This window comes from Microcebus murinus, chromosome 21, assembly GCF_040939455.1.
Source record: "Microcebus murinus isolate Inina chromosome 21, M.murinus_Inina_mat1.0, whole genome shotgun sequence".
Taxonomy (NCBI): Eukaryota; Metazoa; Chordata; class Mammalia; order Primates; family Cheirogaleidae; genus Microcebus; species Microcebus murinus.
This window is the reverse complement of record NC_134124.1, coordinates 16,851,813-16,879,469: the sequence shown is the minus strand read 5'-3', so window position 1 is coordinate 16,879,469 and position 27,657 is coordinate 16,851,813. Positions and strand designations below refer to the sequence as shown.

The 27,657-nt window shown below is 48.7% G+C and overlaps 2 protein-coding genes across 3 annotated transcripts; one reads left to right on the top strand and one right to left on the bottom strand.

Moving 5' to 3' along the window:
* Positions 1–71: 71 nt before the first annotated feature.
* RBM22 (RNA binding motif protein 22) lies at positions 72–10,599 on the top strand. Of its 2 annotated transcripts, none has more exons than XM_075996222.1 (11): positions 72–228; positions 654–707; positions 1,713–1,742; positions 2,667–2,799; positions 4,194–4,294; positions 4,380–4,552; positions 5,417–5,617; positions 6,647–6,811; positions 7,865–7,953; positions 8,144–8,251; positions 9,499–10,599. In XM_075996222.1, the coding sequence occupies exons 1-11, from the start codon at positions 175–177 to the stop codon at positions 9,627–9,629; spliced, it is 1,239 nt and encodes a 412-aa protein (XP_075852337.1). In that variant the 5' UTR covers positions 72–174; the 3' UTR covers positions 9,630–10,599. The 2 variants fall into 2 exon arrangements, with proteins under 2 accessions (XP_075852337.1, XP_012646643.1); XM_012791189.2 differs by having other exon boundaries at positions 8,144–8,275.
* Positions 10,600–12,284: 1,685 nt separating this feature from the next.
* On the bottom strand, positions 12,285–27,048 carry MYOZ3 (myozenin 3). Its single transcript, XM_075996221.1, has 7 exons — positions 26,370–27,048; positions 24,825–24,886; positions 20,422–20,576; positions 19,508–19,573; positions 19,277–19,412; positions 18,608–18,770; positions 12,285–15,347 (listed from the first exon to the last, which is right to left on the bottom strand). Exons 2-7 carry the CDS (start codon positions 24,883–24,885, stop codon positions 15,179–15,181), a joined length of 750 nt encoding a protein of 249 aa, XP_075852336.1. The 5' UTR covers position 24,886; positions 26,370–27,048; the 3' UTR covers positions 12,285–15,178.
* Between the last annotated feature and the right edge of the window lie 609 nt (positions 27,049–27,657).

Here is a 27,657-nt window from a genome sequence, read left to right as displayed (position 1 = left end):
ACAAGCAAGTTTCCAAAAGCAGGCGACGTCATGACGCAAGGCCCCGCCCCGGAAAAGGCGCTAGCCGCCTAAATAAGACGTCAACAGCCCCGGCGCCGGCCTCGGGGCTTGACGGGATTGTGGCGGTCTTCTCTCCCAACTCGGAAGCTGCCGCTGCCTCCCGACGCTCCCAAGATGGCGACCTCTCTGGGTTCCAACACCTACAACAGGCAGAACTGGGAGGATGCGGTGAGTGTGCCTGCCGGAGGAGGCGGCGAAGGCGGGCGCCATGCGGGCGGGCAGGACCCGGGCTACCGCGCGGCTGAAGGAATTCGGGGGCGCCCGCGCCGTGGCCTAGCTGGGCCGGAGCAGGAGGCCGGAGGGCGATCTCCTGCGGGCTTGGAGGGAGGGGGCTGAGCCAGAGTGCTGGGAGCAGCCGCCTTTCCATCCTTGCCCCCTTCAACCTATTGAGCTAGTTTTCTTTTCTCCCGCTGCCTGCCGGAAGTGCAGACAGCGCCCCCTCCCGCGACCGGGCCGTGCTGGCCTTGAGGTTCCTGCCCTGCCTTGTTCCCCACCCCCGCTCCCCGCCCCTCCCCCCACCGCCGCCCCCCACTTGTGTGGCTGAGGTGGCGGGGTCTTGGGAGCATGGTGCTCACATTTCTCATTTTCACTAGGACTTCCCCATTCTGTGCCAGACGTGTCTTGGAGAAAACCCGTATATTAGAATGGTGAGTGATCCCGTGTGAAACGGGTATTATTGTTCATGTTCTGTCAATGTTGTGGTACTTGGACACTGTGAAGTGTTTCTCTTACACAAGCAGAAGAAATAATGCTCTTTTTCTAACCCCGAGCGCTGGACGATTTGCAAAGGACTGTCATGCTTATTATCTCACTTAGGAACTCAGCAGCAATTCTGTAATGTAGAAGTCATAATGGAAGCTAGTATTTGTTGAGCATTTACCTAGAAAGTAGGTCTGTTGACCAGAGGCTGAGAGAGTTTACGTTTTTTTATACAGTAAGTAAGGAGTGGAGCTGGGATTTAAATTCAGATGTTCTGACTCCAGGGATCTCAGCAAGGTAGGAGAAGAACCAGGACTAGAAAGTAGGTTTCCTGGCTCCAAGTCAAATGTTTTTTGGCCAATGTACCATGTCTCTTCAGTGTTAGATACCCTCATCCTTATAAATAAGTATAAAGTTGGCAGCAGTTAATAATAATTGGGTTGGGGCTCTATTATTGTGATCAGTCTCAGAGATATCAATATGTTAGTATATTCAAGATGTTTGAATAGCTTGTGGGAGCAAAACATTTGCTATCTACAAGGCATCAACAACACAAGGCAAGTCTGTAGTGGTTACCTGCTGACTAAACTTTGTAAAGTGGGCTGGCCATGGCAGTATCCCCCCTGATTTAAGAACCGTGTGAACCATTAGGAATTTTCGTTCTTGGGGGCCAACTTGAGAGCCAGAAATAAACCTAAGAGTTGTGGCTGTGGAAAGACACTTTCTTGGTGTTAGATCCATAGACTCATGAGATATTATAACTCACAGTATGTTGTTAGAGTATATTATATCCCCACCTCTCCCCCCCAAAAAAAGGTTGGGTTTTTTGTTTTTTTCTCTTTAGGATGCTAGGGAGCTCCAGATACATTTCTTGGATTGTATTTAGGGAAAGAGTAGGCATCTGGTTTTTCCTTTCTGTAACTCTAGTTCTTTTTTATTTTTTCCTATTTTAGACCAAAGAAAAATATGGGAAGGAATGTAAAGTAAGTATGTGTGTTAAAGAGTAATGATTTCATTTATCTTCCTTTTCTCTACCAAATTAGCCTTCAGCTTGCTAAGTTTTGAGGTCCTCTGATAAAAATCAGTGCTATACAACTTTCATATGTCATTGATGCATTCGTTGGCTGTTAACTATTTAGTGTGGGAAGTATGAAAGTAAACTCTCTAATGTAGGGATTCTTATGGTGTCCATGGAAGGGCATTGAACAAATTTGTATATCAAGTGTTGTGTGACTATGCACATGAGCATTTTAGCTGAGGAGGAAGGTCATAGCTATCATAAGAGTCTCAGAGAGACTGGGCATAGTGGCTCATGCCTGTCATCCTAGCACTCTGGGAGGCCAAGGTGGGAGGATTGCTTGAGCTCAGAAGTTTGAGACTAGCCTGAGCAAGAGTGAGACCTTGTCTCTGCTGAGAATAGAAAAATTAGTCGGGCATCATAGTTCGTGCCTGTAGTCCTAGCTACTCAGGAGGCTGAGGCAGGAGAATTTCTTGAGCCCAAGAGTTTGAGGTTATAGTGAGCTATGATGATGCTACTGCACTCTACCCAGGGCTACAGAGAGAGACTCTGTTTCAGGGAAAAAAAGATTCTCAGAGGATTATATGACATTCCTCACTCCCCCCCCAAAAACGATCAAGGTTCAGATTAGTAATGGTGTTTATCTTCAGGGTGAAGGGGATCTTTTGAATACTTCATTTCTGTCCTATGTGAATTTTTTAACTACAGGAAAGGGTACTAAAAATAGGATTGAAACATCAGGTGGTGTTTAGACTAGATGATTGCCAAAGTCTCTTCTAAACCCTAGGTTCAGGGATCCTTTCTTGAATCCCCCATTGTTTCTAGATCTCCTAGATTGATTGTCCAGATCAGGACATTAACAATCAGTGGCTCTTGCTTTGTGTTCCAGATCTGTGCCAGGCCATTCACAGTGTTTCGCTGGTGTCCTGGAGTCCGCATGCGGTTCAAGAAGACTGAAGTATGCCAAACCTGCAGTAAATTGAAGAATGTCTGTCAGACCTGCCTCTTAGACCTAGAGTATGGTATGCTCGTCCTGTCCAATAGATCTGGAAGTGTGCAGGTGCCTTAAACAACAAACCAGTCTTTTTGTCTCCTACTTCTCACCCTATCTCTTACTCTGATTCCACTTTGGAATGTCTGCTGTGGTCTGCTTTTCTCAGGAAGAGAACCATAATTAGACCACTCTAGAGTCCTTCTGAATAATAATGGCAACTTACTGGAAAGTTGGGAATTAATCACAACTGGCCTAAACCTCCATCTCTAGCCAAGGTGAGGTAAAAGGTGTTGATTCTATAATAGGTAGTTTATTTGCCTTGGGCTTCTTTTTTGGTTCAAAGTTTTTTCCCACAATCCCAACCAAAAGTTCATAGGCCAGTTATGTTTTAGGCTTTTGTCTCAACTACATTGTTAGGACTAATGTATTGTGTTATGACTGTTTCAGAGTAACTGCTTTTGGGAGCGATTTTTTTTTTTTAACTGTAGGTGACTTTTTTGTCCTTTGAGAAAACAATTTACCAACAACAGTTTCTACTGTAATATAAAATAAAAAAGTAAAATGTATGAGTTTATGTATGTTAAGTTCAGCAAAGTTACTCTACTAGTCAGAGTCCTTGCCATATACATATGATGTTATTTATATGTTTGTTAAGGAGGTGTTCTGGTCCTGGAATACAATGACCCTTACTATGACTATAGTTCGGATCTGTAGGGCCACCCTAAAAATAAGTAAAATAGGCCAGGCACGGTGGCTCACGCCTGTAATCCTAGCACTCTGGGAGGCCAGGGGGGCGGATTGCTCAAGGTCAGGAGTTTAAAACCAGCCTGAGCAAGAGCGAGGCCCCGTCTCTAATAAAAATAGAAATAAATTAATTGGCCAACTAATACATATAGAAAAAATTAGCCGGGCATGGTGTTGCATGCCTGTAGTCCCAACTACTCTGGAGGCTGAGGCGATAGGATTGCTTGAGCCCAGGAGTGTGAGGTTGCTGTGAGCTAGGCTGATGCTACGGCACTCACTCTAGCCTGGGCAACAAAGTGAGACGCTGTCTCAAAAAAAAAATAAAAATAAACTACTTTTGACATTTATTTTAATTAAATTGTGTTATAATAAAAACTAGATACTTTATTAATTTATAGATTAAAATCTGGCTATCACCAAAGTTTGTTCATCTAAAAAATTTTCTAAAGTTTTCATCTCATAAAATTTCATGGCAGCTCAGGAATTGGGATAATTTCTTAGCATCTGCATAGCCTGGTTAGCTTGATGGTGCTAAAGAGTTTGAATAAAAATATAATAAAGTCTCTGGTACCAAGTAGGACAGCGGAGAAGGGAAGGATGATGTGTTCTGTGTGCATCAGTATGGATATGTTTTTAAATATATCTGAGGGTTTTTTTTCCTCCTTTCCTTTGTACTAGGCCTGCCCATCCAGGTTCGTGATGCAGGATTATCTTTTAAAGATGACATGCCAAAGTCCGACGTCAACAAAGAGTACTATACACAGAACATGGAGAGAGAAGTATGCTGCCACTTTTTTGATAAAAACCCTAATGAATTAACACAGTGTATATTATTTATCTTTTGAACTGGTCATCCCCATGTAGATTTCTAACTCGGATGGTACAAGGCCAGTTGGCATGCTGGGAAAAGCCACATCTACTAGTGACATGCTGCTCAAACTGGCCCGGACCACACCCTACTACAAAAGGAATCGGCCCCACATTTGCTCCTTCTGGGTGAAAGGAGAGTGCAAGAGAGGAGAGGAGTGTCCATACAGGTAAGAGCTGAGCTTCATTTTCAGCATTTGCTTTTCAGATGATTAGTCTTCTAAGAAATGGGAGGTGCTAGTTTATACTATTTCTCCTTTAAAATCTAAAGCTCATACAACTAGTGTGGTATATCTCATACTTTAGAACTATTAAATTTAGAAGACCTTAATTAAATCAGTTTTTATTTATAGCAGAGCCTTGGGAAACTGAATTGCTATGCCATATAGTATAATGCTGACCCTAAAAGTTTCTTACTGAGAAGTCAGTCCTCACTGTCATGGTATATAAATGGCTTGACTCTCAATGTATAGTTAAAGTCAGAATAAGAGCAGACTTCTAAAGAGTTTGTGAGTGAGTGAGTTCAGAATAAGACCAGATTTCTAAAGAGTTTGTGAGTTTCAGTTAAGACTGCCAAGCATCTGAATTTAGGAGTTCTTGATTTGGTATTGGTTAACCCTATTCCACCCACCCAAAAATATTATATGCCCTTTTTCTGGGGCTGGGTCCATAGCTTTAATCAGATCCTCAGTGGAACGCAAGACCTTAAATATGTTAAGAACCACTGACCTAAGGGTAACTATGTGTCCTCTTTTGTTTTGGAGTTGATCATGCCAAAAGTGTTTCTTTATAAGGAAAGTTAGACAGCTTAGATGGCCTAATGGCTTTTAGAAGGCTGGGAAGTCCTAGTGTGATATAGTTAATCCCTTGGTATTGGCTCTGTTTTCAATTATATTTTGGTATGGCTGTGGTTTCTTGTTCAAAAGGCATTTCAGGGTATGTATTTGGGACTTTTCTTAATATGTAGCTACTTTCGGAAGATATCAGCATTTTTTCCGTTTCACCTTTATGCATTGCTTCTTCTTGAATCATAGACATGAGAAGCCTACAGATCCAGATGACCCCCTTGCTGATCAGAATATTAAAGACAGATACTATGGAATCAATGACCCTGTTGCTGATAAGCTTCTAAAGCGGGCTTCCACCATGCCTCGTCTGGACCCGCCAGAGGATAAAACTATCACCACACTATATGTTGGTGGTCTGGGTGATACCATCACGGAGACAGATTTAAGGTTTGTGGGTGTAATTTTTAAGAGTTCTTTATGCTTTTTTAACTGCCCTGGAATAATTTATTTGCAAAAACATAGGCAAGCATGGTAATTCTGTACAAAGTACATTTTTCTTTAGCCACTCTATAGTTGGTATCATGCTGACCAGAATTTTTATAAAATTGTCCTTTGTGATGCCCCAGTAATAGTGTTCATCAAGAATGATCATCCATCCTTGCATATGGTAACAATTACATGGGATTCTATTTGACCTAATCACCAATTAGAATTTTTAAGGTATGGCACAGGTCCAAGTATGATTTATTATGTAGGGGAGGGGAGAGCTTTGTGATTATAAAACTCTAATGGTTGAAATTGTTGGCTTTTTAAAGAGACTGGTATTTGATAAATTTGTATTATTTTTGGCTTGTATTATGCTTGGCTAGATGAGACATCTGGGCAGATAGTAATGGAAATTACCTCTTCCAAAGAGATAAAGTGGAGAAGAAACTCCTGTAAGTTTATAACCTGCCCTTGGTAGCCTGTCTCCATTAAACCCTATCTAAGTGAGCTAGACAATCCCTAGGGGCCGGCAGCCTTTTTCTATAAAAGGCTAGATAGTGACTATTTTAGGCATGTTGGCCACATACAGTCTCTGTCACATTTTCTTCTTCTTCTCCTTTTTTTAAACAGCCTTTAAAACATTTAAAAAATATTCTTGGCTCATGGGCCTTGAGAGCTGTAGTTTGCCAGCCCTTATCTAGGGTTTAGAGCTTAGTGTCCTTTAGAAACCTATTGGAGCCCCCTTTCCTCTATGGGAAAAACCCTGAGATGATTGAGAATCTTTATTTGCTCATTACTTTTCTTTCCTTCTCTCAAAATCAGCACCCACCATAGGACAAGATATGGGGGGGAAATGCCTGTAGGTAGTTAGGCCGATAACCATGGGGCCCACCTGCCTGTGGTGAGTCAGTGAAAGAGTTAATCCATTTTCAATCTCCTGAGCATGTCTATATTGCTGATTCCCATCTTACTCTGCCTGTATCTCTTCAGAAATCATTTCTACCAGTTTGGAGAGATCCGGACAATCACTGTTGTGCAGAGACAGCAGTGTGCTTTCATCCAGTTTGCCACAAGGCAGGCTGCAGAAGTGGCTGCTGAGAAGTCCTTTAATAAGTTGATTGTCAATGGCCGCAGACTCAACGTCAAATGGGGAAGGTGAGAATTAGACTATTTTAAAATAACTCTATTGAGATATTTAAGAAACTCATTGGAGACAAGTTAGCTCTTGGTAAACAGGCTTAAATCAATAGGATCTTTAAAAAATCATTCTCTGTTTGATACTTGATCCTGTGGATGTTGGAAAAATCCTACTTTGAAAATGTATTTAAGGGCCAGGTGTAGTGGCTCACGCTTGTAATCCCAGCACTCTGGGAGGCTGAGGTGGGAGGATCACTTGAGGTCAGGAGTTCGAGACCAGCCTGAGCAAGAGTGAGAGACCTTGTCTCTACTAAAAATAGAAAATTAGCTAGGTGTCGTGGCGTGTACCTGTAGTCCCAGCTACTCTGAAGGCTGAGGCAGGAGGGTTGCTGGAGCCCAGGAGTTTGAGGTTGCTGTGAGCTAGGCTGATGCCATAGCACTCTAGCTTGGGCAACAGAACAAGAGTCTACCTCAAAAAAAAAGAAAGAAAATGTATTCAAGGGCTTGAGATAATAATCTGCTTCTTTGAAGGTTCATGTTTTTGTGACCAGCTATTATAGGCCAAGTATTAATATAATGCCAAGGTATGAAAGGTAGATTTGAGGGTTTATAAATGAATTAGACCTAGAGTCTTCCCTGAGAGGCTTACTGCCTAGTGAAGAAGATAAAATATAGAATAGATATTTTAAGCTTGAAAGTGGTGATTGCATAAGAGATACAGGTAAAATGTCCAGTTTAAAGGGCGAACATGTTTCTTGCTTGGAACCAGGAAGGAGATGGCTAACAGCAGTGTCTCCCTTTGTGGAGAGCTCCCTGTGTGCCAAGCGCTGTGCTAAACATGGATGTGTTGCCTTTCCTAGTCCTTATAACAGTTCTAGCAAGTTTTAAACCCAGGTCTTTCTGTGTCAAAGTCTTTGCTCTTATCTACTGTGTACTGTGGCATTTATGGGACAAGAGTATGCTGAAGAGGAGGCGGGGGTGAAGGAGCTCCCTTTGGGGATCTTGAGAAGCAGAGGTGTGAGATGAGGTGGGACAGAGTGCTGACAGCCTGTGCGCACATGTGTCTCCCAGATCCCAAGCTGCTAGAGGAAAAGAGAAAGAGAAGGACGGAACCACAGACTCTGGGATCAAGCTAGAGCCCGTTCCAGGATTGCCAGGAGGTGAGTGCAGACTTCCTGCTGACTTCAGAAGCTCAGTCTGCCTTGATGTTCCCTTTTTAGAAGACGACTGAGATCTGGCTCCTGCAGCTGCTCCATTCCCCTAGCAGGACCTCCAACGATTTGAAGGTGGTAGAAATGATGTTGCACAGTTGTATTCCCTTCTAAGCGTTGGTTGTATTCTTTCCTCCAGCTCTTCCTCCTCCTCCTGCAGCAGAAGAAGAAGCCTCTGCCAACTACTTCAACTTACCCCCAAGTGGTCCTCCAGCTGTGGTGAACATTGCCCTACCACCACCCCCTGGTATTGCCCCACCCCCACCCCCAGGTAACTTCCATCTTCCTTCTTAGCCCAGAGGAGTGCTTGTGAAAGGCCTGTCTCACACCTCACAGTCATGTCTATCACATTGGCCCTGTAGAAGTCTACAAGTAAAGCTGATCTGTGGGGATTCTGATATTTCATTTTGTTCCTGGCCTGCTAAGTATAGGAAAGTGCCAGTTTTCTGGAGATCTGAGTATAATGTGTAATCAGAGTGGGAGTTATTGGATTACAGTGATCTAGCACCAATTCGTTCCCTATTCTAAACTAAATCCTTACCAGTGCCCTAGAGCAGTGGTCCCCAACTTTTTTGGTACCAGGTACTGTTTTCATAGAAGGCAGTTTTTCCACAGACGGGGTTGGGGGGGGGGGGTTGGAATGATTCAAGCACATTACATTTATTGTGCAGTCAAACCTCTCTGCTAATGATAATCTGTTTGCAGCCACTCCACTGGTCTGAGGCCCAAGAGATGGGGACTGCAGCCCTAGAGCACTGTTGCTCAGAGTGTGGACTGTGAATAGGTGTCATTTCACAAAGTATTTATCACCTGTCTGCCACAAGATACGAAGCTTGTGTCTGAATGTAAATCAATGAATTACTTCCTTCATTAAGAAAGTCTTGTTACAAAAAAACTGTCAGACAAACTAAGCAATGTGCTTGGTCATGTAATTGAGTTACCTTTTGGCTCAAGCTCTTTAACTTGTCAGTGGCCAGTAATAAACAGGTTGCAGGCTGGCACTTTGTATATTACTGCTCTAGAGAGTATCAGGGACAGTGTGAACAGTAAGGAAATCACAGGTAGCCAGTTCTGAGATCTGAAGAGTTTCTGAAGAGTCTGGCTTCTGAACACCCTCCATTCTGATACCAGTCCAGCACTGGGGTTAATGATGACAGAGTCTTGCCATCAGCCTGATTTCTTCCTCACCTCCCAAATCCTGACTGCATCCTGTGTGGTAGGATTTGGCATGTTTAATACATAGCAGAGGTTCTGATGACATCCTGGCAGATACCTTGAGTCCTGTGGAGTTTTTTGGACTTAGGGGAAACGTCTCTAAAACCAGGGAAATAACACAGGTGGATATTACTGACCAAGTCTTGTGAACTGACATTTGCTTAAGCCCCATGTCAACCTTGATTTACATGTAGATGGTTTTGACCTTAGAGGTTCAGAGGTTTGGAACGTTGTCAAGGGAACTACAAGCCTAGCAAATTTGTTCTCTCCCTTCTGCAGGTTTTGGACCACACATGTTCCACCCAATGGGACCGCCCCCTCCTTTCATGAGGGCTCCAGGACCAATCCACTACCCTTCTCAGGACCCTCAGAGGATGGGAGCTCACGCCGGAAAACACAGCAGCCCCTAGCACATCATCACCACTCTGGGGCTCTGTGGAAGAAAGGGCACTTAAAAAAATCCCAGTGCATCTTGGAATAAATATAGTTTTCCTCCCCTGTAGTTTCCATGGTAGCTGAATGTGTTCAGATGTGAGCAGAGACCGACAGCCATGCTTTCCTACACATATTCAAAGGATCGACGGACCTCAAATAAGCTGCCATTAACACATCTGATTACTACTAAAACATGACTAATAAAACCTAATGCCTGTTCCCCTTACCCGTATGGGGGACGAGCAGATGAGTGAATTGAATGTCCACTGGAGTTGCCATCCCAATTATATGTTCATTTTGTACCTTTTTGGGGGAGGGAAAAATTGACCTGCAGTAAAAAACATTTTGACCATTTGTATGTCCATTGGGTATTTTCGTTTTTATCATCTAAAAAAAGAAAGATTACTAGTACTAATCATTGTAGTGACCTAAGTGTGATTTAACTCTTAAAGTCACACCCTCAGAAAGACAAGTAGAAACCAGCACCAGCACAGCCCAGATCTTTTCTTTCCTCTCCTTTTCCTCATTTATTAAAAGGAATCTGACCGATGGGTTTACTTCTGCATGCCAGCAAAACAAGAGACAAAAATAAAAATTACTTTTTATTCCTGTCAATCAGCTGGAAACACAAATTTCATGGAGCTGTGTATCATTGAAGAAACCTGGTGTCTGGGATGAAATTATTTCAGAGAACTTCCTGTAAAACACTTTAACAAACTGAGATGAAAAGTATTGGAGTGTGTTTGAATGGAAGACTTGTGACCTGTGGCTGCAACTCTGATCTTCAGCATTCACCTTCATGTGTCTTCAGCGTCTCATTGTAATTCCCTGCTTCTGTTTGGGGTGTCTTAGAATGTTTGGATATAACTGCATTGTAGATGGCAAAGGAAATTTGATGTTGTGTTTTTTTGTTTTTAAATAATTAAAACGGGTCAATTTTCCAAATGTCGTGGGCTTATTTCTAGATTTCTGTTTTCTTAATCCTTTGGTAGCTGAACTTTGAGGTCAGTGAAGTTAGAAATGAGTTATATACTAATGGGAATTTTAAAAATCTTGCTTCAGACTGTTTTAGTTTTTACCTCCGTATCCATCCATTCCTTGATGGTGAAAAAGGCCCAGGACTGCCTTAGTACATATTTCAAAGGTTGATTGTGAGGTTGAAATAAGATAATGCGCAGAAAGCACTTAGCACAGAGTCTGGCATGTGGTGGTTCATAAATGGGAATGTTAAAAAAAGATCCAAGTTGGCCGGGCGCAGTGGCTCACACCTGTAATCTTAGCACTCTGGGAGGCAGAGGCGGGTGGATCAGTTGAGCTCAAGAGTTAGAGACCAGCCTGCGCAAGAGTGAGACCCTGTCTCTACCAAAAATAGAAAAAATTAGCCAGGCATGGTTGCGTATGCTTGTAGTCCCAGCTACTCAGAGAGGCTGAGGCAGAAGGATCACTTGAGCCCAGCCAAGAGTCTGAGGTTGTTGTGAGTTAGGCTGACACCATGGCACTCTAGCCCACCTGGGCAACAGAGTGACTGTCTCAAAAAAAAAAAAAAAAAAAAAAAAATCCAAGTGAGTGCCCTGCATGTGTCTGTCTATAATCCCAGCTACTTGGGAGGCGAAGGCAGGAGGAGTGCTTAAGGCAAGGTATTCTGGGCTGGAAATATGCTGTATGATGTGCACCTGTGAATAGCTTTTGCACTCAAACCTGGGCAATTTGGCAAGACCCCAACTCTAAAACAAAAATGCATAGAATTTTAAAGTCATCCTTATACAAGTCATTTTAAAAGGAAACTGGCAAATTTATCATAAATCCATTTTTCCTGAAGCTGAATTCAAGTCACTTATCTGAAATGTGTATTTCTGAGCTAGATATGCCCATATGACACCCTGTTTTAGCTTCTTTGCAGAATTTGTTTTTCTCTAGACAGTTTCATCTGCCTTTTAAAAAAGATTTAAAAATTAATTTAGAAACACTTGGAAATTTCATTTTATTGCTATAATACCAAATATGAAGCAATGTAGGGTACTTCCAAGTATTTTTGCACCCTTTTGGGTGTTTGCCTACTTTTGAGCATGTAAAGGATTTTCAGCCTATTTGTGAATGAGATGTGAATCTTACATGTAGCATTTTAATAACTGCCAGATTCAGTGACTTATATCTCTACATGTGCAGACATACATAAATATATGACTATCTGTGCATTCTTTTTTTTTTTTTTTTTTTGAGACAGAGTCTTGCTTTGTTGCCCAGGCTAGAGTGAGTGCCATGGTGTCAGCTTAGTTCACAGCAACCTCAAACTCCTGAGCTCATTTAGCTGGGACTATAGGCATGAGCCACCATGCTTGGCTAATTTTTTCTATATATATTAGTTGGCCAATTAATTTCTATTTATGGTAGAGACAAGGTCTCGCTCTTGCTCAGACTGGTTTCGAACTCCTGACCTCGAGCAATCCACCTGCCTCGGCCTCCCAGAGTGCTAGGATTACAGGTGTGAGCCACCACACCCGGCCTATCTGCATTCTTTTTTGGAGAAGAGATCGTAATATCTGTGCTTTGGTTAATGGATTTTTTAAAAACACAAACCATAAAAAATTGAAGTATAGAATACGTGCTCAATTCGTCTTTTTTTTTTTTTAAGTAATTCATCTTTGTTAGATCAGCATGATGAGCAATTAGGTTTTGCCAAAAACTCTTATGTGCTTACCAAATTCCATTCCCTTATCCTCTAGGGTACACAGCTGGGGTACATTTGGTGAAAAGTAACTTTTGCCATTCCCAGACCTAGAAATCGAGTTTTTCCAGTTACCCTAGGAGCATTTTATGTGCCCTTCACATTCACAAACCCTTCTCACCTCCCAAGTTATCGCTACTCTGACTTTTATATGAAGTCTTTCCTCACATCAGGAAACATGTTTATCTGCCTTCCTTTGCTTACCATTATGTTTCTGAGATGCATCTACGCTGTTGCATGAAATGTAGTTCATTTATGTTCATCATTGCTATGTTTAATGTCAGGTTTCTCAATATTTTCACTATTTTTAGTCTTTTTAATTTCCGTATCACTGTATGATTTAATTTATAGAAGAAACAAAAACAGGCAAAAATATAGAGTTTTATAGGAAGGACTTGGTAGGCCCCTAAACCAAACAAAAGGTTAATGACTTGCTTTTTCAGCATGCAAATTTGTTGTTGAATAAAGCAGCAAAATACAAAACAATACATATGGTATAATTCCCTTAAGACAAAGAATTGCATGTGTACCTATGCATCTATACACACGTACATATTTATCCAAATAATTCTAGCATTCTAGAAGGAACAACTGTCACCAGTGGTTCCCTCTGGAATGTGGGAATGGGACAGAATGCAGGAGGGTGGGAGGTGTGTGTATGCACATAGGAGGGATTACATGGGCAGGTAACTTCGCATTTTATTTCTTGTTTGTTATTTTTACAATAAGCATTTTTTTTTCTTTTTCACAACATCAGCAAAAGTCATATCAGAAGAAGAAAGAAAGAAGGATCCGCCTGGGGTGCAGCAGTGTCCCCACCAGGCTCCCTTCCGCACCTGGCAGCGGCGGTGACCTCCCAGAGCACGGCAGACAACCCACGGCAGACCAAGTCCTCTCTGCACTCCTCAGACACGTTAGTGTTGGTCTCCAGCTCATGGAAAGCCCATGGGGGCTTTAAAGGCAGCCCCCAAATTCAGGAGAACACACGGATGGCAGCAATTCTAAGAGTCAGGCTGCTGGTCTCTTGGGACCCAGAAGGGGCGTGAAAGTCCAGAGCAAAAGGAAAAGGCAACCGCTATCCCACCCACCCCGGGAACTTCCTCGCCTCCCTGTCTCCCGGAGAGAAAATCAGGGAGGAGACAGAGGGAGGCAACGGGGCAGGGGTGATTCATGCCCACAGGGAGCCCCGCAGCGGCCAAAGGCTTTCCTGCAGGCTTCAGCTGTCCCGGCCCCCAGTGACACCCAGCAGCCTGCTTCTCAAGCTGCACCCACGGCAAGAACATCTTTTCCAGCCCAGAGCAGCAGCTGCATGAATCCCAACATTGACCGAGCTCTTAGCATGAATGAGTCCTGCACTGTGCTCCCAACAACCCTATAAAGGAGACTCCAGACTTGTCTTCCTCTCACAGATGGAGAAATGGTGGCCCAGAGAAGTGCAATGACTGGCTCCAGCCCACATGGTGGCAGCAGCACAGTCACACCCATCCCATCCAGTCTGGCCCCAGCCTGCCCGCGCTCCTGACTTCTAAACCCCGTGAGTGGGCGTGGGCCCCCACCCAGCGCAGTGCAGAGACAGCCACTGGAGTCAGACACAGTCCCATTTTGACCCTAGCCCTGCACAGGTCACTTCTCCCTTTTGAGCCTGGATATCCACATCTGTAAAATAGCTTTCTCTCAAGGTTGCACTGAGAATTAGAAATAAGATACGTAGAGAACCTATACTACCAGCCCAGGCACTGAGGCACCAAATAGAAAGCAGCTGTTACCACCACCACCACCATCATCACCACCACCATCACCGGAACTAAGGGGCCTGCCCAGAATGGAGGGTGGAAAGAAGTCTTAATCAGTGCGCCACTTTGCACCTGTCCTGTAAGTGCCCGGTGGGTGGCCCCTCTGTCCAGCCCCATGGCCTCGTCCCTTGCAGACGTTCCGGCCTCTGGCATTACTCTTCTCCAGTCTGCGCCCCACACAGCAGCCAGCAAGACTCATCGCTAAAACCGTCCCCATCTCCTTAGCAAAGCCCACTCACCCTGGCCCTCACCGACTCCTCTAACGCAGCCTCCTCCGGTCTCCAGGACACCCACGCCCGTGCTCACGTCCACACCTTTGCACGCGCCGGGCCACTCTCCAGGAACGCTCTCCCCGCCGCGCCCTCTTCTCCTACGGACTCACTCCTCCTCCAAGGTCCTGCTCAGATCCTCTGGGAAGTTGCTGGAACCCCACCCCTTCCTCTGCCCCGTGGCACTTTGCTCCTCAGTTGTCAAATTAAAATAAGATGACTTCCTGCCTTACAAATCTGTCTTCCCTACTATCTTTTCCTCCTAGGGGCCTGCGCCTGGCACAGTGTCTAGCACTCAATCAGTGCTTGCGAAATGTTTAGAGCATGGTGAAGACCAACTGCATGTTAGAGGTCTAATACTAGAATATCTTTCTAACCATCAGAGTTATTCACATAAAGATGGGCTGCCAGTGAGCACCCTGTCGCTGGGGGAGTATAAGCTGCGGAATTCCTAAAGATACAAACCACGGACAAGTGACACGGGAATCACCTGGGGTACTGTCATTAATAGGGAGTGCAAGGCTGGGGCAGGTCAGAATCTGCATTAGGAACAACATTCCCAAGTAATTTCGAAGCACACTCACTTTGGGGGACTACTCAACTTTGCGGCCTTTGAGGCCATTTGCAACAAGGCTTTGAGAGCCAAGGCCCTTCCTAGACTGTGAAGTACTGTCCACAAGTTGGCTCCAGATGGTACCAGAACCCTGAGCCTGGAGAACTGAAGACTCAGGCTGGGGCTACAGCTCCTCAGACTCCGGGAGGTTGCGCACCCAGCCCTGGGCCACTCTGTTGAAGCTGGGTCTGAGGCGGAGGAGTTCCAAGCCACTGAGAAGCTCCGGGATGAAGGGGGTGCCTGCCCTGGGAATGGTGTCCCCCACGAACGGTCCTCCGAACGGCACCGGGGTCCTGGGGAAAGAGAGCAGCAGGAGAGGGAGGCTGTGCGGGAGAGGGGTGGCAGAACACTGACACGCAGGCCACCGTGTGTGGGCCCCTCCCTGCCTCTCTCCGGGCCTCAGTTTCCCCTTCTCTACAGCAAGATTCTGCACCATCTTGACCAGGTTTCTCCAGCTCTCCCCATTCCCAAGTCTGCCCCTAGTGGGGATGGCTCGTTCACGCTTCGGAGTTAGAACTGGCTCGTCCTAGGCAAAACTCTGGCCTTCGCCAAGGAAGCTCCGGAAGGGAGCAGATTTGGATGTAGGGTTTTTCCTTCCTCTTCTCACCTGCCCTTAGAACAACAGACATCCCCCCATGGGACTGGCACAGTGAAACAATTTGACAATGGGGCAAAGTTGGTGGGGGGCTGGGGGCGAAGTTTCACTCCTGTGCCGCTGTTTAGAGGGTCAACTGTAAAGTACTGCTGCGACCTTGGAGGACAACTCGGCAGGACCTTTTAACCTGGAGATGTGTGAACTCTGTCACCCAGCACGTGGCTCACGGAAGCACACGCACCTGTGCACAAGGAAGCAAACGTGAGCAGCTCACTAGTGACAAGCCAGAAACGGCCCACAGTCCACTGGCAGAGGAACGGGCAAGACAGATACAGCACAGTCGCACGACACAATGCTACACAGCAGCTTAAACAGAAGCAGATCTCCATGTATTCGTATGGTAGGTTTCCAAAGCATAATGTGGAGTGAAAAAAGCAAGTTACAGAATGAAATGCAAAGTATCAAAACACACACATTGGCTGGGCACGGTGGCTCATGCCTGTAATCCTGGCACTCTGGGAAGCCGAGGTGGGAGGATTGCTTGAGGCCAGGAGTTCGTGACCAGCCTGAGCAAGAGCGAGACCCCGTCTCTACAAAAAGCTAGAAAAATTAGCCAGGCATGGTGGTGCACTCCTGCAGCCCCAGCTACTCGGGAGGCTGAGGCAGGAGGATCACTAGAACCAGGACTTTGAGGTTGCAGTGAGCTATGATGACACCACTGCACTCTAGCCCAGGAATAGAGTAAGATCCTGTCTCCAAGAAAAAAACAAACACACACACACAATAATCCCCTGTCACGTATAGGAAGCAGTGCCCAACCTTTTTGGCACCAGGGACCGGTTTCATGGAAGACAATTTTTCCACGGACCGGGGGTGGAGGGGTGGGGTGTCGTGGGGAGGGGAGGTGGTGGGGAGCTCAGGTGCTGATACACCGCTGGTTTCCTAACCAGCCACGGATGAGTCCTGGGCTGTGGCCCTGGGGATGGGGGACCGCAGCCTATAGGCATGCAGCTGCCAGTACAAAATGTTCCAAGAGCATACAGGCCAACTCGACGACAGTGCCACCTTTCGGAAGGCAATCGGGATTGGAGGATGGGAAACAAAAAGGCCCTACTTTCATTTGTATTTGCCTGATTTTTTTTTTTTTAAAGAATCTATGTGTGTGGTTTTAATACTATTTCTTAATTGTAACAAAAATAAAAGCACTGCTTGCGTTGGTTTTTTTCCTGCAGCCTGGGGCCAGTGGGAAGAAGCGAGGACTCGCCTCTGGGGTGGAAAGGCAAACCTCGAGCCAGGGCCTGGGCTCCGGCCAGGAAACCATTTCTGCCTGGACCACCCCAGCTGCTGCGGCGACAGCCAGGCCTCGAGGGAACAGGCTGGGCAGCGTCCCAGCCAAGCAGGCCCCACAGTCAGGCCTTGACGGGGATCCCAGAGCCCTGCATTCCGAGCACAGCTTGGCTCCCGAACTGCTGTTTCTCTTCTCTATGCCTCAGTTGCTCTTTCTGCCCCAGAAGAGCTCAGGGCTCCCGCAGGCCCTCCTCCTGCAGGCGGGAGTGTGCCTGAGCCTGTCACATCGGAGGTGTGAGGACGGGAGATGCAACCCGACTCAGCCAGCGGGAGCTGCCTGCCAGGACGGAGTGTCTGCTGAGGGTTTAGAATAGCTGGGCGGGCAGGGTCGGCAGGCAGGGTCTGCGGGCGCGAGGAGACCGGGCGGGCCTGGCTGCCAGCAGCTCGTGCCTCCCCCGGTGCCTGCTGGGCCCTGCCTGGCACTCTGCTGTGCGAGGACACTTACGTGTCTCTTGAGCCACCTTTCCTCGAGGCCAGTTGTCCCCAGTGCCTCGCCGGGCCCTGCGCCCACCCGCCTGTCTCCTCAGACAGGCCCGGTCTCCCCGTGTGGTCTGAGCAGGTGCCAGAAGAGCGGACCGAGGCCTCCTCTCTGTGGCCTCCCCTTTCCCTCACTTAAAGCAGCCCAGCCAGGGGAGCACGTTCAGAAACAGCATCGGGCCGAGGAAGCCAACTGCAGTTAATATGTCTCCCCCAGCCCAAGGCCTTCCCCAGCGCCAAGCTCCTGTCTTCACTCCCAGGCTTTGTCTGGGGGCCCCCAGTGCAGAGCGTTAAATGTATCCCTTTCACGTTCTCCTGTTAGCTTTTCTAATCATCATTTCAGCCTGTAAATAATAACAATAGCTACTGTTTATTGACAGCCTATACTTCCCGGAAATGGCCTATGGCTTCTCGTGTCATCCCTACAGCAATCTTATAAAGTAGGTATAAGATTAAAAGCCTCATTTTACGGGTGGAGCAATGAAGGCTCAGAGAGGTTAAGTCACTTGCCCAAGGTCACACAGCTAGGCCTGGAGTCTGCATTTAAGCCCAGGTCGAGGCCTCATGTGCTAAACCGGCTTACGCCTCTTCTCTGTGGCCCTCGCTTCTGGTGTTCAGTGTCTCACTGCCACTCCTTGCTTTGGGGCAGCCTCCAAGCCACCTTCTAGACCGTTGGTGAAAGCAAGGAAAGGCCGGGCTGGCTTAGAACTGGCAAGATGTGGGCGCAAACCTAGATGTCCATCAAAGAGATGGCACACAGCAGTTACGGAGAACAGGACACTGGGCTCTGGAGTCAGACAAAGCCAGACTGGACTCCAACCCTACTGCTGGTTCCTGTCCTGTGACTTTGGGCAGGTGTCCATATTCCTGAGACTCGGTCTCCCCATCTGCAGAAGAGGAAAAACTGTAGCTAGCGCCTGCCCCATGCTATTGTGGCCAGGACCCAACAAGACGTGCGGCACATTCGCCGCTCGATCCTCCTACATTTATTGAGCACCTACTGGGTGCTGAGGCACTGTTATAGCAAGAGCTCAATAAATGCATAGGAAGCGCTCAGGACAGAGCAGGAACGCGGCTACTGCTGGGGCTTCTCTCTCTCTCTCTCTCTGTCCCAGCTGCCCCGCCCTGCCTTACTTGTTGAAATTTCGGTAGTCCGCGGGGCTCGGGGTGTGACTTGGGCCATTGCTCTGGTAGTCCCGGTAGCTGATGAACTCCTGCCACGGGCAGCGGTAGCCCTTGGGGATGGCGGTGTGGTTGAACTTCTCCGGCGGGACGCCTTTCAGCGGCTCAGCGTAGCCTGGGGGGGAGCAGCGGGCTTTGGGGCTCGCGGACCCGGGCGCCTCTGCAGTGTCCCCCTCGGCCCCATCTCCCGCCCCACCCCCACCCCCACCCCGCGGACCTGGTTGGGGGAGGGAACTTCGGAGTTAGGAAAGAGGAGTAGGGGAGGGGACGCCCAAGTCGCTCCAGCAAAGGGGACCCTTCCCCATCCCAGGAAACAAGGAGGACTGGAGCAAGGGAACCGCGAGTTTGGGGCGCAGGTTCTAGTCTCGGCTCGGACTCTGACTTGCTGCGCGACCTTGGGCGCGTCGCTGCGCTTCTCTGCGCTGGAGTGTTGGTCTGTGAGGCGTGTGTGTGTGTGTGTGTGTTTTGTGTGTGTGTGTGTGTGTGTGCGTGTGCGCGCGCGCGCGCGTGTTGGGAAAGAGGTGGTGCACTAGCTGCTCTGAGAGCTCTTCCTGCCCGGCGTTCGAGCGCACCCACGCTCCCAGGTCCCCAGCCCTGCCCCAGCCCCAAGAGGCCACTCACCTGGCGCCAGCGCGCTGGGGCTGCGGGCGCACTCCGCCGGGGCAGCTGCAAAGTGGGCGCCCTCGGGACCCCCGGACGCGGCGGGCAAGACGTGGAGCTCCGAGCGGTAGCTCTGCCCCTCGGGGCCGTTGGCAACCTGGGCATAGGGGCGGGCGCTCAGAGGCCGCGGGTGGCCGCCCTGAGCCGCCCGCCCTTCTCCCGCGCTCCCCCTCGGGTGGGGTCTGCCCGCGCGCTCACCGTCCCAGGCTCCAGCGCCGCCGCCCGGGTCACCTTCCCCTTGGCGCTTCCGGCCAGCATCTGGCGGGGAGGGGGCAAAAACCGCGGGGAGGATCAGGGGGCCGGGGACAGGGCTCTCCCTCCACCAAAAAAGGGAGAAAGACAAAATCCTAGCGCCCACCTCCAAGGGGTGTTGGAAGGATGAGTTAATAGTTTGCAGCGTTACGTCCAGTGTGTGGACACTGGACAGAGAAATACTCTCTATGTTAATTGCTTCTGTATAATAATACTGAGTCTGGGCAACATACTTAACTTCCCTGAGCCTCAGTTTCTTTCTCTATATGATGATGATGATGATGATATCTACCTTGCAGGGTTCTATGAGTGTCGAATGATAGGACAGGTGTACAGTGGTTAGCTAGCAGTGTCCTAGGCACATAGCAAAGGTGGGTGTTTTGCCATCTTTATTCTTCTGCCACATGACTCTGGCAGTTGCCTCCTGTCTAGCCCAGAAAGTAAGCGGGGTGTGGATGGAATACCCCCGACTTCATTGGAAGTATCTGAAGCTGCCCGCCCGCTGTCTTTCTGAAGCCTGGGGCAAACCATTCTTGCTTCTTTCTCTACCAAAAGATTGTTCCCCAGCTTTTCCTTCCTCCAGTGGGAGGAAGAAAAAAAAGGCATTCTGCATTTTCCGTCTTAGAAACAGCTCCAGTCTGAGCTAGGTCCTGCCCGCTGCAGATTTGGCCCAGGGCACGTGACAAGTCTTTAGCGTGTTCTGTGGGCGCCAGAGTCCCTTCACGCAGCAACGCAGGGGCTCAGTCTGCCGGGAACACCACCGTCCTCAGCCTGGCTCACTGGTGGGCTTTAGGCTCACCAACGGATCCCTCTGGGCCTCAGTTTCCCCAAGAGCACAACAGAGGCTCACTCACCGCCCGCTGACTTTCCGCCAACTCAAAGGTGAACTTCTGCACGCGGCGCTGCCTCTTCTGGAAGAGGAGGGAGCCCCGGTTGTTGCGCAGCGACAGCTCCTCCATCATCAGGTCCTGGGGCACGCTCAGCTTCTTGCCCAGGTCCAGGGAAGGCACTGCCGGGAGAGGCCAGAGCCGGCTCTCACCACCCAAACCCCGAGGCGCCCGGTCACAGGGTCCCACGTTGTGTGTGAGAATGCCTTATGCACTTTCTCCCCACACTTGCCCACGCTGGGTGTCACCGTTTTTCGGAGTCTTTGCCCGTCTGATGAGCAAAACTGACACCTCAGAGTGGAATTTGCATGTGTTTGGTACTCAGAAGTTCTTTGGCGATTTGCATTTATGCCATGAATTCCCTGTGTAGCTCTTTGCCCTTAGTGGTGGAGGCAGTGAGGAATGATCAGATTCCAGATATCTTTACAAGCCAAGCCATGAGAATGGGGCACGAGAGAGACAGAGGAGTAGAGGGTGACTGCAAGGTGTCTGGCCTGAGCCACTGGAAGGGCAGAGCAGCCACCCACTGAGACGAAGCCTGAGAGAAGAGAAAGTTTGGGGAAAGGTCGGGAGTTCAGTTTTAGATCTCCTGTCTTAGCTTTTTTTTTTTTTTTTTTTTTTTTGAGACAGAGTCTCACTTTGTTGCCTAGGCTAGAGTGAGTGCCGTGGCGTCAGCCTAGCTCACAGCAACCTCAATCTCCTGGGCTTAAGCAATCCTCCTGCCTCAGCCTCCCGAGTAGCTGGGACTACAGGCATGCGCCACCATGCCCGGCTGATTTTTTGTATATATATTTTTAGTTGGTCAATTAATTTCTTTCTATTTTTAGTAGAGAGGGGGTCTCGCTCAGGCTGGTTTCGAAGCCCTGACCTCGAGCAATCCGCCTGCCTCGGCCTCCCAGAGTGCTAGGATTACAGGCATGAGCCACCACTCCCGGCCTGTTGTTTTAGTTTTAAAATAGTCTTTTTTTTTTTTTTTTTGAGACAGAGTCTCGCTTTCTTGCCTAGGCTAGAGTGAGTGCCGTGGCGTCAGCCTAGCTCACAGCAACCTCAAACTCCTGGGCTCAAGCAATCCTTCTGCCTCAGACTCCCGAGTTGCTGGGACTACAGGCACGTGCCACCATGCCCAGCTAATTTTATATATATATATATATTAGTTGGCCAATTAATTTCTTTCTGTTTTTTTTTTTTTTATAGTAGAGACGGGGTCTCGCTCAGGCTGGTTTTGAACTCCTGACCTTGAGCAATCCGCCCGCCTCGGCCTCCCAGAGTGCTAAGCCCAGATTTGGCCCAGGGCACGTGACTAGTCTTTAACGTGTTCTGTGGGCGCCAGAGTCCCTTCACGCAGCAACGCAGGGGCTCAGTCTGCCGGGAACACCACCGTCCTCTGCCTGGCTCACTGGTGGGCTTTAGGCTCACCAACGGCTCCCTCTGGGCCGTTGGCAGGTAGCAGAGCTGCGACATGACTCCAGGTCTCTTTGCCTCCAGAGCTGTTTCTTTGCTATGTGGTTATATGGTAATACAATACAGTACTCATACGTAAGTTTTTTAAAATGTTCATTTGCCATTGACTTGGCGTAAATAAATAAAAATAATAAAAGTCAGACAAAACAGACATTAATGACTTTACAAGCATGATTACAAGCGTGAGCCACCGCGCCCGACCTTAAAATAGTCTTTATTATTATAAAAACAACATATAGGTGGAGTGAGAAAAGTCAGAAAATACAGATAGAAAAGAGCGAAATACAATTATTTCTCACCCAGAGATCACCACTATTAACGCCTCAGTGTATGTTTTTTCTTATCTTTTTCAATGACTATGTATTCGTATATGAGTTTTTAACCAAAATGAAATCATGGCACATGTGCTTTGTAGCTTGTTTTTATTAATACTGCTTAAAGATCATCACCTTTCCAAGTGAATAAATGTTTGTTTTATCTAACGTGCGGTCCTTATTCGAATTCTCCCCATTGTTTCCCACATTGGGCATGTTGAGTTTGAGAATCTGTGGACACATCCAGCCGGAGTGGCTGCGGGGAGCTGGATGGTGCACCTGGCGGTCATGAGAGAAAACTGAGCTGGAGATAAAAATTTGGGCATCATCTATTTAACTAAGTAATTCTATTTCGAGGAATTTATTCTTGGGGAAAAAGTTGAATAAATATGTCCAAAGGTATATGTACAAGGATGTGTATTGCAGTGGGGTTTAAATTGTGAAAACTAGAAATCAGTTTTGTGGTGGATGCTGCCCAGAGGCCCTTTATTAGCAGCTAATGGTTCCCAGGCCCACCTTCTGCAGAGAGCTGCTGGTGGAAGGGAGGCTGCCGCAGGTGGGATGAATTCCGTGGAGCAACTCGAGCTCGAGAGCCCGCACAGGGTCAGACTGAACCTGGGCTGGGCTGAGCCCACAGCCTTGCTCAGAGATCCTCCCCTGCCCTAAGCTGCGGCCCCTACTTCCCTCCTCCTGAGAGCACTCCCTTCATAAGTCACTCGCACAAGACGCACTCCCCCACCCCTAAGCATCCCACCTAAGATGAGCCTCGTGGCCACCATTTGGGGTCATTAAGTAAATATGACATTCAGGGAGCAGCAGGGAGGGAGCCGGTGACATAAGTCATATTAGGATGGTATGCTGCTAAATGGGGCATGAAAAAAAAAAAAAAACCAAGCTGAAGAGCACAGCAGATAGTATTTAGCCCACATGTACGTACGTTTATATAAATATATATATATGAGAACAGAAGAGGAATTTACACAAATATGTTAACAGTGGTTCTCTCCAGATGGTTCTATCATGAGGAACTTCCACTTTCAAAGTCATTCATGTCTGTTTTGTCTGACTTTTATTTTTTTTTATTTACACCAAGTCAATGGCAAATGAATATTTTTAAAAACTTATGTATGAGTACTGTATTGTATTACCGTATAACCACATAGCAAAGAAACAGCTCTGGAGGCGAAGAGACCTGGAGTCATGTCGCAGCTCTGCTACCTGCCAGATGTGACCCCCCCTCCCCTTTGAGCTGCAGTCTTCTCATTTCAAAATGGGGGTGCTAGCAGCTCACGTACAGAGCTGCTGTGGGGGTTAACCGATGCAGGGCATAAAAGCTCCTGCAGTTCCTGACGCATAGTAAACATGCAATCATGGTAAACGTTTTTATTATTATTACTTTACAATGGCTGTTGCTAGGTGGTAATGCTGTGAGATTTATCTTTTCTTCCTACTTTTCTTTCATTTCAAAATGGTCTTTACCTTAGCAGTAACCAACAAGTTATATACTTCAAGTCTGGCATACACGATGCGCATCAATATTTGCGGGTCTGTAATTGATTAATGACTTAGACTAGAGAAAAGAAAACACATCTCCTGACTCTTCCAGCTAGAAGATCAATACTCACAAAATTTGCTTATTTCAGCACACAAAATCATGGGGGGGGGGGAGGAAACTTGACACCAGCAAAAAGAGTCAAGAACACACAAGATAGGTTAAAAGAAGGACTCACATAGAAAGTTACACAGCATGATCAACTCCTTAGGGCCCTAAAGGAGTCGCACCGCAGAAGGGCTCTCGGCCCAGCGTTTATCCGAGGCGCTCACTGCCCACCGCACCCAAGTCACCTCAGTACTTGTCTAACAGGCGAAGGGACAGGCTCTACCCCAGGTGCACTGAGTCAGGATCCCTGGGGTAGATGCCAGGAATCTGTATTTTTAATCTACACCAAGTCACTATGACTCACACGAAAGTTTGAGAGCCCTGACTTAATTGCGTTAATTTTTAAATTATTTGAAATGCTCTGAAGTAAACCAAACGAACACACTCTAAAATTAGACCAAGAGACTTTATGGAGTTGATAAACATGAATTTTGGATGATTTGTTCATTAGATGAGTTGGCTTTTAAGTAAAATGGTCTGAGTCCAGTTGGGCAGCCCGCTCTTCCACCCTGACCCCCTCCCTGGGGCTGGGCCACCTGGGCTGTCCCAAGGCTTTGGGGAGGCTCAAAGTCCCAATAAGCGAGGATGAGCGTGTGAGGAGTTTAGGCCACAGGTAGGGCGGAACCTGGGACCAGGGCCCTCAGAGCTCAATTTGGGGCTGAGGTAAAGCCTTGGCTGAGGACAGGGACAGGGCCAGGGCCCAGGCTGGCGCACTCAACCTCAGCTCTGGGATCTGTGGACACAAGGGCAAGGCCCTTCCCAATGCCTTGGGAAGCTTCCGGGCCCAGGCGGCAGATTCCACAGGCTCTCCCTCACGCCGGCCTGCAACCCACATCTGTCTGCCCAGGCCTGGGGCCAGCAGGCCAGAGTGGACGCCAGTCTGGGACCGAGAAAGGATGGAGTCTAAGAAAAGCACCGGGCTGGGCCCACCTTACCTGGTCCAGCAAGGTCCCCCATGGCAGCCATCACTGGCCCCTTCTGCTCCTTGGGGATCATCCTGAGGAGGAGAGATTCCCAAGGATGTTCCAAGCTGCCTCTACCTCCCCAGACCTCCTCCATGTCCCTGTTCCACCTCTCCAGCCCTGAACAGCCTTGGCCCACCCCAACGTCACAAGCAAGGGATATCTGAACTGCATGGGCCTCTGGAGTTTTGGTACAGAGGAAGCTGGGGCCTGGGGAGTGACAAGAAGGCACTCAAGGTCATACAGATCAATTTCTGCATTGCTAGGGAAGCAAATTGTCTTCTGGGCTGGTTTCTAGGACTTTCCTCGGGCCTGGCATCCTGATCAGAGGTGGGTAGATGCCTGGGGCATCTGGGGTGGGGGGGGGCGGGGTCTCAGGCTCCACTGTCATCTGCTGACCCAGGAGAGCACTACTCAGAGGCGGAGAGAGGCTGGGGCAAGGGAGCTTGGGTTAGTCTGTGGCTACCCTGGGGTCTGCGAGGTGGGGGCTCCCCTACCATCCTTGGCGCTTGGCCCTGAGGCTCGAGGGCACAGGCTGGCCCAACAAAGTGGAGAGAACCCCCACCCGGCCTCCCTTTCTCCCCATCCCTGGGCTGCCATCCATAGTGCTCTCTTCTCCTTCAGTCCTCTCTCCCTCCTCCTCCATCCCTCTGTTTGTATCTCATAGCACTTTCCAGGAATCTTGGAAGACAGTTACAGATAAAATGTGGTCCAGAGCCCAGAGAACCCCTGCAGGCCCCAAATCCAGGTTCCTTAACTTGCCCCGAGGAGAACAGGCAGAGCCCTTGAGGCCTGGCCGACTAACCCCCCTCCGTGGAGCCCCTCCCTTTTGCTGCGGGTTTCCCAGGCTCCTTCCTTTAGAAAACGGTCTGCCTCCATCTATCACCCCCACACCCACAAGGGGCCCTGGCCCAGTGGGCACTGAGTTGGGCCACATGGATTCCATCACGTATCCCCGACTTCCTCTGTAACTGTGAACATGTAGCTCTCCAGCTCTGTGCCTCAGTTTCCCCCTCTATAATACAAGGGGGTTGGACTAAATCAAGAGGATCTCTGGATGGGCTTCAAGGCATCTACAACCCCCCTAAAACTGCATGCAAACATGAGTGTGTCTGCACGCGTTTGGGGTGAGGGGCACGAGGTGATCGGGAATGCTCTGTGGCCGCTTAGATTTCCACAGTCTGCAGATGTGTTTCTTGATAAACACTCCCCTTACAGGAATCCTCGATGCTGGGAATTTGCTTTCCTCTACTGCCTAAAAATTCCTGAAGTCCTGAGCAGAACCATTGCCTCACCCCACCTCTGATCCTAGCCACCCACTCCCCATTTAACGTGGGGAAACCTAGAGCTTAGAGTTCCTCTCCTCCCAACCTGGGACCCAGGCTTCCACGAGGGCCCAGACTCCCCCGACCCTCTGCAGGGCCCTTCCTCTGCTGAGGAAAGGTGCTCTGGGAGTCGGCTCGTCCCCTCTGCCCACTCCCCACAGTGGTTCCCCGCGCCCCCCTACCATCCTGGTACCTGAGAGGATGGGACCGCAGCGGGCGGGAGGGAATGTCAGACCCTCAAGATTCACACCCCTGTCGGGAAGCTGCGAGCTGCGTGGTGCCCGTGTCGGCGGTCAGCAGTCGCCAGTCAGCAAGCAGGGCGTGCCCTGCAGCCAGCTCTGGCTTCAGCTGACGAGAATCATTCCTGCCCTGTCGTGGGTCACAGCCTAATTTCAGGCTGCAATAGGAGCTGGGGCCAGACGCTAAAAGCACCAGGCCCTAGGGAGGACAGGTGCCCCGGCAGTCGGCCCTTGCAGACAGAACGGCTTGCAAGTGCACACACGCACTCACACGTGCACACGCCAAAGTCACCTGGAAATCCTGGGGGTCAGCCGGTGGCTTCAGCTTGTTCACTGTTTCATCCTTAGCGCCTAGCACGGTGCCTGGTAGGAACTCGATAGACATTCGTGGAATGGATGGAGGCATGCATGCATGAGTTGTCCCCCAGTATCTTTGCTTGACTTATCCTTTTCTTCTTTCCTGCCTGTTTTTCTTCTTCCTGCTTCCTTCCTTCCTTCCTTCCCCCCTTCTCCTTCCCTCCCTCCACCTTCTCACATTCCCTGAGCCGCACCCTAAGGACTGAAAATAAATAAGGCTGGAGCTCTGTCCTCAAGGAGCTCAGCCAGGTCAGATTCTGCCCAGTAAACAAGCTCTGGGAAATGCTCTGGGAGTGCGCAGGGGAGGGAGTTAGCAGCTCCGCCTGCAGGTCGCGAGGGCTTCCCAGAGGAGGAGACATTCGAGTTGGGCCTTGAAGGATGAGTGGGACTTCCCTGGGCAGAGAAGGGACACGGGCATGGCAGGCAGAGGACATGTGTAAGGATGGTAGGGGGTAGCAAGTAGAGCCAGGATGAGCTCAGACAGGTGGGCAGGGGCCAGATCCCAGCAGGCTTTTCAAAAGGAAACTGTGTTTATAAAGGGCGGCTGAGGTCAAAGTGGTGAAATGGAGTGGTCAGATTGGCATTTTCCCAAGAGGTCTCTGCTGCCATGTGGAAAATGGGTTGGAGGGGGCCAGATTGGAGGCAGGAGGATTTCACTGTCACCAGGTGGGAGGCAGGGTTCCAAGGCCGGGCAGTGACAAGGCGATGATGGTGGCGAGAGGGAATGGGGGGTATTTGGGGAGCCCGCAGGTCCTGGTTCTCCCTTGGGTGACTAAGGCAGGTAACAGGCAGGAGCAAGCAGGGGCTGGGGCAGACACTGAGTTCAGTTTTGGCTGAGCTTGGCTTGAGGTGTCCGGGGACTGGGATGAGAGCACCAGGAGGCAG